The sequence below is a fragment of the Panicum virgatum genome, chromosome 9N (genome assembly GCF_016808335.1).
Source record: "Panicum virgatum strain AP13 chromosome 9N, P.virgatum_v5, whole genome shotgun sequence".
NCBI classification, from domain to species: domain Eukaryota; kingdom Viridiplantae; phylum Streptophyta; class Magnoliopsida; order Poales; family Poaceae; genus Panicum; species Panicum virgatum.
The window spans coordinates 28,178,050-28,191,650 of record NC_053153.1 but is presented as its reverse complement, the minus strand read 5'-3'; the positions used below and the strand labels follow the sequence as shown (position 1 = coordinate 28,191,650).

Here is a 13,601-nt window from a genome sequence, read left to right as displayed (position 1 = left end):
ACACTCGGCAAACAAGGCCACTCCGGTAGTGCATGTGTTACAATGTTTTTGTGCTTGCTTTGTCACAGGATGAACTCCAATTTTTTTCTCTCCTTCCTGCCCAAATAAGCACACAGTTCAATTCTAAATCATTGAAAAAGATTGATATGAAACTAAAGAAAGTATATGTAATATTTCACTGCTATGATCACTGTTTGATTTTTTTAATACAATTGTTGTATCTGCTTCACTGATGTTCTCATCCTACAAAGTATGTATGTACAAGAAATGCCAATCAATCGAATCCAATAATATCACAATGATTACTGCACTGATTCCTTTTCTGGTTAATCAAAGAGGTATAATCCCATTGCTGCTTGGTAGCAGATTGCATTAAGATCCCAGTGTCGTTGCATGAGATGACTGCATTGTAAACTAATGGTAATTTGATCAGACTTGCCAATTTTATGTCGAATTGGCGCCCAACTCCAAGGAGTGGTTCCTATTACATCATATTCTCGGTGTGGTGTGAAAAACAATATTTACCATGCTTGCTCTTTCAGGTGCTGACCACTTTCCTGATTTGTCACTTTCTCTAGGAAACTAATGCATAGCTGGTCTGTACGTTCCAATGACTGCTCCTCTGCTATACTGCTAATAAGTTGATACTGTCATTTTTATGAGTGAAAAGTCCAATTTTCACTCTCGAACTATCGCAAAAGTCTGATTTTCAACCTTCAACTACAAAACCGGATAACATAGGCCATCCAACTGTCAAAACCGGGCAAATTTGGCCCTTGGGGTGGTTTTGAAGGTGGTTTTGCATTTTCTAAAAAAATTAAATAAATCCAATTAGATTTAAAAAATCAAACTAATTTACTTTAAATCAGAAAAATATGAAACTAGTACCAAAATTTTTCTAAAAATGTAACCTATCTATTATTGCTCCATTTGAATCTTAGTTGTTAAAAATAATAGGCATAATTGCAAGTAGCCAAATATTATGAACATAAAAAAATAGATCTGAATAGCTCACAAGTCCTGTGACAATAGATATGTTACATTTTTAGAAAACATTTGATACCCATTTCATAATTTTTTGACTTAAAATGAAATACTTATAATTTTTTTAGTCTAAAATTGAATATTTTTTATTCTCAGAAAATGGAAAACCACCTTCAAAACCACCCCAGGGGCCAAATTTGCCCGGTTTTGACAGTTGTATGGCCTATGTTGTCCAGTTTCGTAGTTGAAGATTGAAAACCGGGCTTTTGCGATAGTTGGAGGGTGTAAACCGGATTTTTCCCTTTTTATGATGTTGATAGTGTTGTTCAGTTAAGGACAGACTAAGCATAAACGAATTTCAGAAGGCCAAGATTGGACTGCACAAGCTGTTTGACATAAGCCATTTTCAGGTGTTGACCACTTGTATGCAGCAGCAACTCGTCAGCAATGTGGATTTGTTTTTTTTTCTGTCTTCTCCTCTCCTAACGCCATGTGTCATATTTATTTTTTATCTTCTTGCCATGGGATGTTCTTTAATCTTCTTCTTCTTTTACCCTGTCCTGAAATAAATGAATGGCATGGTTAAGCCAAACATAGGTAACATTTGATTGCAATTCCTTGAAAAAAATTAATGAAACATTGAAATAAGTTTGTCTCTTGTAGAAAAATGGAATTTTATGGAACAAAACTTCGTAGACATCAGACCTGGGCCAGGCCCGAAGCGAGGTTGCATGGCGTTCATCACCTCCAGTGTGGTGGGCCAGACAGACGGAATGGGCTGGACTGGGGCGGCTCGGCCCATCCAGCAGCATCTTCAACCCTCGAAAACCCTCTTCGGCCGCCGCTCCAGCTCTCGCGTCCCCCCCGCCATGCCGACTCCCGGATCCGGCGCCGCTGATGCCGACGATCCCAGCTCCGCCTCGGCCATCGTCGCGGGCACTGTCACCGGGCACCACGTCCTCCACATCGAAGGATACTCGCGCATCAAGGAGGAGATACCCAATGGCGACTACATCAGATCTCGCCCGTTCAGGGTTGGAGGTCGCTCCTGGCGCATCTGGTACTACCCCAATGGCGACCTTCCCGATTGCGCCGATTACATAACCGTCTCCCTCTCCCTTGAAGCGAGTGCTACCGGGCCTGTCAAGGCTCGAGCTAAGTTCAGTTTGCTCGATCAGGCCGGGAAACCCGTGCTGTCTCACTCCAACGACACAGACCTCTACGGGTATGCCCTCGGTGGTCCTGGGTACGGCATCTGTGACTTCATCAACAGGGAGTTCCTGGAGAAGTCGGGGCATCTCAAGGACGACTGTTTCAAGATCAGGTGCGACGTCATTATTTGCGAGAAGCTCCGCACCGAGGACAGGGCGGTCGCACCTGCGTTCATCGATGTATCAGCGTCAGACATCTTCCGGCACCTTGGTGATCTCCTCAGGTCCAAAGATGGCGCCGATGTCGCGTTCCAAGTTGCTGGTGAGACATTCAGGGCGCATAGATTCATTCTGGGAGCGCGGTCACTGGTCTTCAACGCCGAGCTTTTCGGCGCAATGAAAGAGAGCACCACCTCAGGGGATGGCATACCGATTCATGGCATGCTACCTCAGGTGTTCAAGGCCTTGTTACATTTCATATACACTGACTCTCTGCCAGAGATGGAAGTGCAAGAAGAGGCTATGATGGCTCAGCATTTGTTGGAAGCTGCAGACAGGTATGATATGCTGAGGCTCAAGCTGATTTGCGAGGACAAGCTTGTGCAGGCACCTAGATGTCAGCAACGCCGCAACCACGTTGGTGTTGGCTGAACAACACAATTGCCAGGGACTGAAGGTGGCTTGCATTGAATTTCTCAAATCTCCTGATGTATTGGAAGGTGTCATGGCGACCGATGGCTTTGAGCATCTAACCAGAAGCTCCCCTGCTCTTGTGAAGGAGCTAATGTCCAAGCTTACTACCCAATCACGCAAAAGAAAATTAAGTACATGAGCCGTTGGCTTCAGTAGTGACTATCCTGTAAGAAATTAATGTCTAAGCCTAAGCTATCAAATACAAAGTTTAGTAATTTGTGCAGTCTCATCCTCAAAAGTATGTAATATACTTCCTTTTATTCTTTTGTTCGGTAGTCATATCCTTTATGGCAAACCTCTAACCATGATGCAAGAAACAATTTTTGCGATGCCATATGCAGTTAATTTAGTAGTTATGAGACTTCACAGCAAGTAACACAAGTTGTTCTTTTGTATGATGCTGGCAATCTAATCAATTTAAGGTTGCACTGCGAAAAGTTTTATTTTTAGCTACTTGAATGCATCTTCATTTAGTAGAAAGGTTCATGCAGTTTCCAGTGTGACATAATTTAACACATTGGTAATATCAGTGTTGAGGACGGAGTCTTTTCAGACACTGGTGAACTTACTACCTATGAAAGTTTCAGAAAGTTATTCACACTTGCATTCTGAAGTGAGGATTATACACGTGGAAGTTGGAATGCTCTATAATTCTAGCACTCGACGCTTTTTCATGTACTGATGTATCACTAAGTTTCTCTAGAATGCATGGTATGTCACTATTTTTCTATGTCCATAGTTTACATGAGACTTTGATTCTGTCATTTTTTGTTATTTGCATGAACATACAGAGTATGCTTATGAAGCAGATTAACCTGAGCCAATTCGAGGATGGCTTAATATGCCTGTGCTTGGCAGGTATAAACCAATTTTTCACTACATCTTGTCTGCAGCAGCCACTTCTCAGCAGTGTTGTTATGGACAGATTGAGCCTGTTGATCAAGCAGATTGGCAATGACATAAGCTCACTTTGGAAGGTTGTGATTAGACTGCAGAAGCATATATCAACCCAATTTTCACCATTTCTACAGTGTGTTTTTTCGTTTGGCCCTTAAGCAGCACTTGTCATTTTTGTACCGATTGTCATATTGTTTTTGTATTGCTTGTGAAAATGTCTCCTGTCATTTCATTATAGTCAATTATTCTTTCACTCGATGCTAGCTAGCAGCCAAGTAACTTTCAGGTTGCACTGAGATTAATTTTTCCTTCAGCTACTATTTCCTCTGTTCAGTATAAAGGCTCAAGCGCTTTCAGGGAGGACTACGACTACGAATTCTGTTCATCAGGAATAGCAAAGAATTCATTGGGCCTGTATGTTCTAGATCCTTAGCTTCAGTGCTACTCATCTGGTTGTGCTGCCTGATTCTGCGTCTGTCGAATTCCCTTGTTGAAACCTGCTCTTTGTTGTTCGGTTACAGGGATGTGGAAGTGCTGCTAGATTGATTCATCTAGTATATACTCTGCAATGGAAGTCTTTTCAGCTACTCACTGCTGATGGATTTTGCCTGAAAGATTTGGGAAGTTATTCACGCTTGCGTGTCCTGATATATTACTTACTTTCTCTAGCAAATAAATGCATGCCATGTTAGTGTTATAGTGAATGGTTTTCCATGGGACCTTGAATCTGTTATTACGATTCGTTATATGCATCAAACCGATGGAGAACGTTATTGAAGCAGATTGAGCCAATTCAGGAATGTCGTTGTTTACATGTACTAAGCAGAAATAATAATAAAATCAAATTTCTGGCCACTCACTTCCTAGAATGTGTTATATTGTTTCGTATCTGCTTGTCAGTATATGTCATGTAATGATCATAGGTCCTGTTTGGATTGTCTAGAGCTAAAATGTACTAGTCCTGACTAATGTTTAGACCAATTAATATATTTAGCAACAAAAGTTTTAGTCCAAGCCTGATTGGGATCCATGACTAAAGTTTAGCGTAATTAAGAAATGTGGCGCTACCGGTGGGGAAAGGGATAAAATTGAGGGTACTTTGATCTTTTAAGGTGCTAGTTCCCATTAGCACCCATTGCATCCACTTCGCATCAGCATCCACTAAGCTTCTCTGTTCCAACTAAAGCTTGTGTAACTACTGACATTGTGTTGAGCCGCACTAGCCTGCATGTTATAGGAACCTTGGTAACAACGGCATATGTACAAGATAAACTTGTGGCACCAATTTTTAGCATCTTCCTGGTCCTGCTCCTGTGGAGTTAATGACCGAGCTCCTACATGTTTACACAAGAGAAGAAAATCAAGGACATGCACCTATGGTTCAAGTGACATCAAAGGATTATTAAGCTATTGATTTATTAAGGTTTGAGTGATATCAAAGGATAAGCGAGTAAGCTATCAATTTCTCACATAACAGTCCAAGTAGCTATATGTAGTCTTATTCTCCAAAGTCTGCTGGGCAGCTCTGTATTTTTTTTTGTTTGCTACTGCTTTTTAGTTTTTGTTTTGGGAAAAATGTAGGCAGCAAACTTCACAGCAATCGAGGGGCTAAAAAAATAAAGCTACTATACAAAAGAATTTAACCATGGAATTAGAGGTTCTAATGGTTCCCTCGTTCTTTGTTGCCGTATAACATGCATCATCCTAAAAGCTAGTTTTCCAACATAAAAAACATAGGAATTTGTTGTATTCTTCTTCCTTCTCTTAATGAAAAACATGCCTAGGCATGTTCGTGGAAAAAGAAAATAACCTTGGCAGCTGCTCTCTGAAAACATCATTGCCAAGCAGTACATGCCATCATTCCAAATTAAATCATGTTGTTGCCACTCATTATCTAAAAAATACCTGCATACTAACCTGCAACTTAGGTCGTGTCCAACACGGCCGACGATATTACAGGCTTTTGCAAAACTTACCGCACCAGCGACTATTTCGTCTCTAGCTTATAGTTTATTGCCACGATCACCTTTTGCATTCTCGAGACAAATTGGAACTCTTCCGTGCTTAAGGGTGTGTTTAGTTGGTGAAAAAGTTTGGGTTTTGGTACTGTAGCACATTTCGTTATTATTTGACAAATAATGTCCAATTATAGACTAATTAAACTTAAAAAATTCAGCTCGTGCTAATCAGTTAGACTGTGTAATTAGTTATTTTTTTCAACTGCATTTAATGCTCCATGTATGTGTCCGAAGATTCGAGATGGGTACTGTGCAAAATTTGTTGGGAACTAAACTGGGCTAGTTTGGTTTTGTTCAATACTTGAATGGTTCAATGTACAGTTCTTTGCATTGGACAGGCATTTCAATCTCACCAACCTTGTTCATCTGAATTCTGAAAACAAGATTTTTTTTCTGCTTTCTTCCATATCAGAGCTCTGGAAGGATGAAACTCGACCTGAGCACAGGACCTTCTTCCGCCGTCGGATCCGCTTCGGACGGCACCGGTCGCCTCAGTCCTACTATAGTCCACATATGGCCCACTTGTCATCCTGTCGCTAAGGGCAACTCCTGTTGGGACTGATCAAGCCGATCAGCCTCTCACTCACAAACTCTCTGCACTAATGCAAGGAAGCACTCCTTGCTAGCTTCTCTCGGTGGAACACAGGGACACACAAGAAGAGTTTTGCCGCACTGCACACTGCACACTAGTGCTTTTCTCTTTTTTTCACCACACTTAACATAATGATTACAGAGATTTAAATAGCACTCTCACACACGCACCACGTCCGGCCACACGACTCGGCCAGGCATTCCGTGATTTCACCACTACCTACATGCAAGCCACTACTTGCATGCCGATCACCACTAACACATGCAGGCAGCCATTAGCTAGTTGATCCACTTTTCACGTCACTTGCATGTTCACTTGACTTGGCCGCACCTCCAAGCCACCATGCACCAGCATGCAGTCACTAACATGAAGATCGCGGCCTCGCTAACCAAACTAACTCATGCATGCACCTGCTAACACACTAACACGACACGACTAATGACTCACAAAAGGATAAGCATCAAGATTATCTCTAACAATCACCCCCTTAATCTTGATGAATTTATTTTGCACCTCCTCGTTGGGCTTCAAAGCAGCGTGGGTTCGTCGTCGGCGTCCGCCACGGCGAGTTGTGCCACACCCTTCATCACTTTCTTCACTGCAGCAGGACACTCATCGGCGAAGTGTCCGAACTCACCACAGAACTCACCACAGTTGCGGTAGTCGATCTTCGACTTGTCGAACTTGCCGTGGTACTTCTTCTTGTCGCTGCTGCTGGAGCCTTCACCACGTAGCTTCTCTTCAGCGACTAAGGCCTCCCACTCAGCACGTGTCAGCCGTGGTTCGGCACACGCGGCCAACAGCTGCTGCTCCCCCTCCCTATCACGACGCCGCCCCTTTGAAGACTCCTTGAACGCCCTCAAGAGCCCGATCGTCTCCGTCACCGACATCACAGTCACATCCCCCCATTGCTCGATGGTGCTGATGAGGGGTTGGAACTTGTCGGGGACCGAATACAGGAGCTTTTCGACGACAGTGGTCTCCTCCACTTTCGTGCCGAGAGAGCGAATCTCGTTCACGATCGTGGTAACCTTCAAAGCATAGTCATTAATTTTCTCAGAATCACCAATGTACATACCATCAAGCACCCTCTTGAGGGTCTCCTCGGGCCTTCTTGACACGCTGTTCACCCATGTTCATCTCCTTGAGAGCATCCCACGCCTCCTTGGCCGTCTCGTGCTCGGAGATGCTCATCACCACAGCCTCCGGCACAGCTTGGACAATGGCGGCGAGAGCCATTTGGTCCATCTTCTCATCAACGCCTCCCTTGTTCACCACGGCAGCCCACACACCTTGGGCGCGCATGAAGATCTTCATCTTCACAGCCCACACGCCGTAGTTGTTCTCAGAAAGCATGGGGTAACGGAGTGTCACCCCCGCCTCCTTCACTTGCTACACCACCAGCTTGTTGTCGCTGTCGTCGTCGCCGTCAACACCTTTGCCAGGACGGCGGCCCGGCGGCGTGTACGCTCCATCCCCAGTCATCTTCTAGGCTCCGATACCACTTGTTGGGACTGATCAGGCCGATCAGCCTCTCACTCACAAACTCTCTACACTAATGCAAGGAAGCACTCCTTGCTAGCTTCTCTCGGTGGAACACAGGGATACACAAGAAGAGTTTTGCCGCACTGCACACCAGTGCTTTTCTCTTTTTTTCACCACACTTAACACAATGATTACAGGGATTTAAATAGCACTCACACACACACCACGTCCAGCCACACGACTCGGCTAGGCACTCCGTGATTTCACCACTACCTACATGCAAGCCACTACTTGCATGCCGATCACCACTAACACATGCAGGCAGCCATTAGCTAGTTGATCCACTTTTCACGCCACTTGTATGTTCACTTGACTTGGCCGCACCTCCAAGCCACCATGCACTAGCATGCAGTCACTAACATGAAGATCGCGGCCTCGCTAACCAAACTAACTCATGCATGTACCTGCTAACACACTAACACGACACGACTAATGACTCACAAAAAGATAAACATCAAAATTATCTCTAACAACTCCAACCGACTTCTCAAATTTGAGCCCCTATTCTTCTATATGAGGATCTCTCATCCAAATTTTAACCCCTACTTTGCTTTGTACTCCAACCGAACTCTCATATGTCTTTCTATATCTTATTTTCCTATTTCTTTATTGATATCATGTAACTAACAATCTAAGCTTTGTACTCCACATCGACGGCTACTCGCGTACCAAGCAGGAGCTCCCCACCGGCAAATCCATCAAGTCTCGCCCTTTCAGAGTCGGGGATCTCTCCTGGCACGTCAACTACTACCCCAACGGCCAGACCTCCGCGTGCGCCGAGTTTGTTTCCGTCTTCCTCCACCTCGAAGGGAGCGTCGCGGCGCCCGTCAAGGCGACAGCCGTGTTCAGCCTGCTCGATCCGGCGGGGAAGCCGAATTGCAGTTGCAGCTGCGCCAAAACCGTAGCGCGAAGCGAGTATTCTGGCGTCCATGGGTACGGCGTTGACAAATTCGTCAAGACGGAGTGGCTGGAGAACTCCGATTATCTCTTGGACGACTGCATCAGGATCAGCTGCGACGTCATTATTTCTTAGGAGGAGCTCCGCGCGGAGGACAGGATTGCCCGCACGTCTCTTGTGGTGGTGCCACCGTCTGATCTCAATCAACAGCTTGGTAATCTCCTCACGACTGAAGATGGTGTCGATGTCACGTTCCAAGTTGCTGGTGAGGCATTCAAGGTGCATAGGTGTCTTCTTGCTGCGCGGTCCCTAGTCTTCAAGGCACAGTTGTTAGGCGGGACGAGGGAGAGCATCACCGCAGGGGATTGCATCCGGATTGATGATATGTTACCTCAGGTGTTCAAGACTTTGCTACACTTTGTCTATACTGACTCATTGCCGGAGGCGGAGATGGAGGAGCAAGAAAAGGCTATGATGGCTCAGCATTTGTTGGAAGCTGCGGACAGGTATGATATGCAGAGGCTCAAGCTGATTTGAGAGGACAAGCTGTGCAGGCACCTAGATGTCAGCAACGCTGCAACCACGTTGGTGTTGGCTGGACAACACAACTGCCAGGGACTGAAGGAGGCTTGCATTGAATTTCTCAAATCTCCTGAGAGCAAGTATTATAGTGCCAGCAAAACCGGCGGAGAGCACAGCCACGTCAGAAAAATCACTACCGGCAGAGAGAGAAAAGGAGAGAGAGAGTGTGGAACGGGCGGCTCACCACACGCCGGCTGAAGTGGGCGGATGCAAGCACGTGCAACTTCCATTGGCTGAGCTGCTGCTGCGGTAAAAGCTGATTCACTACCGCTGCCCACTACTACATTAAACACTCTCCACGGTGATTTTCATTCAGCTGGCAGCGGGCGGTACCATAAGCCCTGCTCTGATGCACTAGAAGCAGTCATGGAAACTGATGGCTTTGACCATCTGACTAAAAGCTTCCCTGCTCTTATGAAAGAGTTAATTTTCAAGCTTGCTAGCCATTCACGCAAGACAAAATTAAGTACATGAGTCTTTGGCTTCAGTAGTGACAGCTGTGACTATCCTGAAAGAAATTAATGTCTAAGTCTAAGCTTTCAAATACTAATTTTAGTAATATGTGCAGTCTCATCCTCAAAAGTATGTGACTACCTCTTTTAATTCTTTTGTTCGGTAGTCATATCCTTTATGACAAACCTCTAACATGATGCAAGAAACAGTTTTTGCATTGCAATATGCAGTTAGTTATGAGACTTCACATTAAGTAACCCAAGTTCTTATTTTGTACGATGCTGACAAACTAATCAATTTCAGGTTGCACTGCGATAATTTTATTTTTAGCTACTTGAATGCATCTTCAATTAGTAGAAAGGTTCATGTAGTTTTCAGTGTGACACATTGGTAATATCAGTATTGAAGGAGTCTTTTCAGACACCGCTGAAATAAGAAAGTTGTTCACACTTGCATTCTGAAGTGAGGATTATACACGTGGAAGTTGAAATACTCTATAATTCTAGCGCCTGACACTTTCATGTCCGGATGTATCACTAAGTTTCTCTAGCAAATAAATGCATGGTATGTCACCATTTTTCTACATCCATAGTTTCCATGAGACTTTGAATCTGTCATTATTTGTTATTTGCATGAACATGCAGAGTAAGTTGATGAAGCAGATTGACCTGAGCCAATTCGAGAATGTCATAATATGCCTGTGCTTGGCAGGTATAAATCCAATTTTTCACTACATCTTGTCTGGAGCAGCCACTTGTCATCAGTGTTCAGTTATGGACAGATTGAGCCTGTAGATCAAACAGATTGGCAATGACATAAGCTCCCTTTAGAAGGTTGTGATTAGACTGCAGAAGCATATATCAGCCCAAATTTCACCATTTCTGCAGTGTGTTTTTTTTCGTTTGGCCCTTAAGCACCAATTGTCATTTTTGTACCGATTGTCAGATTGTTTTTGTATTGCTTGTCTTGAAAATGTCTCTTCTTTTAGGAAACCATCACATGCACTGGCTTTTACGAGAGATTAGAGAAAAATAATTTCTTTATGAGCTGTCTTCTAATTATTTGTTCTGAACAAATTTGTGACTTAGCTGTAGTTCTCGAACATGCTTATATTAAAATAAACCTACAAAAGGGAACAAATTACATCTTGGGGAACTTTCACTGCATTATTGAAAAAGCTTGATATGAAATTAAGTTCGTGATTAATGCAATTTTTTCACTTTATTTTCACAGCGAAGTAATATGAAATAAAGTTCACCACATGGCGTTTCTACTAACATGAAATTATGTTTATGATAAATGCAACTTTTCTCTTTATTTTCACAGAATAGTAACATGAAACGAATTTTACTGCATGCCTTTTCCACTTCAACGTTTGCACATATAGTGATCTCAAGTGTAAAAACCATCAAATGTATCTCAAGATCGATACAAGTTGTTCAAATTGGAATCACCATACCATTCTCCTTATCATTACAATACAAGTGAACAGAAGAATTAACGTATTCTATATGAAGAAATAAGAAATTCATTGAGACTTAGGTGCTGGGCCACAGATGAAGAAGGGCAGTTTCTTCGCCTGCCCTTTTTCAGCTCAAAATAGCATCAGTCTTCAGGTGAAAACACAGAAACGTACCTCTTTTTGTGATCAGTGAGCTTAATTAGTTGTGGGCTGAGCAGATGGCTGAATCTTTAGATATCGACAGCCTCAGTACTGGAAAACCTCTGTACTGGAAATTAGAACTTGGAAGGGATGGAATGGGAGTCATCTCTGAATATTCCACGGGCCCATTGTGCTTAATGGGTTAATCAACCACATGCCAGTTGTAGTTTTATCCATAGGTATATTGTGCCTAAGGAGGTATCATCAATCTGATATTGTTAACATAAAACTGGTCCAGTTTATTTCCGCTTCTCTTAGCCATGTTTAGATTATAAGCTAAATAAGAATTTTCTTGCTTATTGTCTTATCGTTTCTCGTAGCACAAATCTCTGAAGCGGCTTATCATAGAAATGAAACTAAGTGGGATATTTGGTGGTATTATTGCTTATTTTCACCGATAAGCCGATTATAATAAAAAAGTTGAAACAATTGAAAACAATTTTCACCAAAGTTAGGCCCACCTTACCTCTCACGGAGGACCCACTTGTCAGATCCAGAGTTTTGACGAAAGGGGGTGGAGACCCATTTTTTGATAGAAGCAAAATGTTTCTACCAAAATCCTAATATTTTTTACACCAAGCACTTTCATCTACCCACCCTTGTACCTACTTATTACTTTCCATTATTTGTATACCAGGCGACAATAATATTTTAGTAAGACTTATTGCTTTCCATTGTTTGTATACTAGGCGACAATGATATTTTGGTAAAACTTGTTGACATCCTAAAATCTCTCTATTTCTTTCCTTTTGGTTGTGAGGTGATTATCCTTCCTTTTATTTTTGACATCCTTTCAATATTTGCCTCATCAATTAAGGAAACATATTAGCAAGGGATTGGCCGGCTATGTAGGGATAAGAGGTCGGATTTGTGTTAACCTTCCAATATTGTCCCATCAATTAAGGAAACAGATTAGCCAACTATGTTTTCTATCCTTATACTTACCATTGATGCGGGTGGCTCCATGTGCATATATATATATACAGGTAATAGCATTCATGTGTCACACATAGTGCAGGCGCATTCCTTTCAACTCCAAAAATTCTTGGTAGTAGTAGTAGTAGAACATGGTTGATGCCCTTGAGATGCCACATGGTTCACGAGTCGGCTTGATCGTGGTTGTGCTTCTATCGGCCCTGTGATCCCGAGGTGTTGTTTGATCTGTTCTTCACAAGGGAGATATATCTTATGGATTTCTAAGTTTGAATTTTAAATTTTTCTATGAATTATTATTGATTTTGGTATTAGGTATGTAAATAGTATTTTTTTAAAAGTTGTATTAGATTCCTACGCATTTTAACAGATTTTGACCAAACAATAGGTGCCAAACTCATTGATGCTGAACTCCGCAATAACTTCATGATGGTCATCAGAGTACTTGCCAATCGTGATAGAGGTGAATCAAATCATCACATTGCTGGCATTCCATTGGTGTAATTTATATTTTATGAACTTTCCTTTAGCACACAATGCTTTCCTTTACACATAAATTGACCCATAATTCATGTCATTTTCTCTTCTGAAAGGATAATAATTGACATCATTGTTTATGAAAGGAAAATAAAGACGTGTATTAACGTATTACTTTCCTTTAGTATACATATACTTTCCTTTGCACATGCGTTCACCCATAAATCACGATATTTTTTCTTTTAGAAAGATAATAATTGTCATCATTGTTTATGGAAGGAAAAGAAAGATGTGTATTATTTTTAGAAGAAAAATAAATGACATCATTGCTTGATGGTTTTGGAAGGATATTAATTGACATCATTGTTTTATAGAAGGAAAAAAAGATGTGTATTATTTTTGAAAAGAAAATAAACAATATCATTGCTTGATGGAAGAAAAATTAAATACGTGCCTGTGGCACGTACATCTTTCCTAGTAATAAAAAACAAACAACACATCACACAACTAATTGGCAACTGCCCTGATAACTTTTTAGAAGGATCTGAGACTGAGGTCCTATTTGGAGGAGCTAAAGTTGAGTGCTAAACTTTAGCACATATTAGTACTTATAAAGAGTAAAGTGCACTGGCGGTCCTCAAACTAGTGCCCGTGTGTCAAGCCGGTCCTTAAACTCGCAAAACGGTCATTTGGGTACCTAATCACTGTTCTGGTG

The 13,601-nt window shown here is 42.3% G+C and overlaps 2 protein-coding genes and 1 pseudogene across 2 annotated transcripts; 2 read left to right on the top strand and 1 right to left on the bottom strand.

The window, feature by feature from the left end:
• The first annotated feature begins 1,853 nt into the window (after positions 1-1,853).
• LOC120692031 lies at positions 1,854-3,162 on the top strand (annotated as a pseudogene).
• Positions 3,163-6,862: 3,700 nt separating this feature from the next.
• Positions 6,863-7,691, bottom strand: LOC120688929. Its single transcript, XM_039971274.1, has 2 exons — positions 7,446-7,691; positions 6,863-7,366 (listed from the first exon to the last, which is right to left on the bottom strand). Exons 1-2 carry the CDS (start codon positions 7,689-7,691, stop codon positions 6,863-6,865), a joined length of 750 nt encoding a protein of 249 aa, XP_039827208.1.
• On the top strand, positions 7,690-9,315 carry LOC120688928 (BTB/POZ and MATH domain-containing protein 1-like). The gene is made up of 3 exons (XM_039971273.1): positions 7,690-7,694; positions 8,517-8,781; positions 8,914-9,315. Exons 1-3 carry the CDS (start codon positions 7,690-7,692, stop codon positions 9,313-9,315), a joined length of 672 nt encoding a protein of 223 aa, XP_039827207.1.
• The last annotated feature ends 4,286 nt before the right edge of the window (positions 9,316-13,601 follow it).

What these genes read in the sequence shown, in the direction of transcription:
- LOC120688928 (XM_039971273.1), top strand. An exon ending in GTTGCAGCTGCGCCAAAACC is followed by an intron (nt 8,782 to 8,913) that starts GTAGCGCGAAGC and finishes ATTATTTCTTAG; the next exon opens with GAGGAGCTCCGCGCGGAGGA.
- LOC120688929 (XM_039971274.1), bottom strand. Translation starts at nt 7,691, where the DNA reads ATGCTTTCTGAGAACAACTACGGCGTGTGGGCTGTGAAGATGAAGATC. An exon ending in GTGAACAGCGTGTCAAGAAG is followed by an intron (nt 7,367 to 7,445) that starts GCCCGAGGAGAC and finishes TATGCTTTGAAG; the next exon opens with GTTACCACGATCGTGAACGA.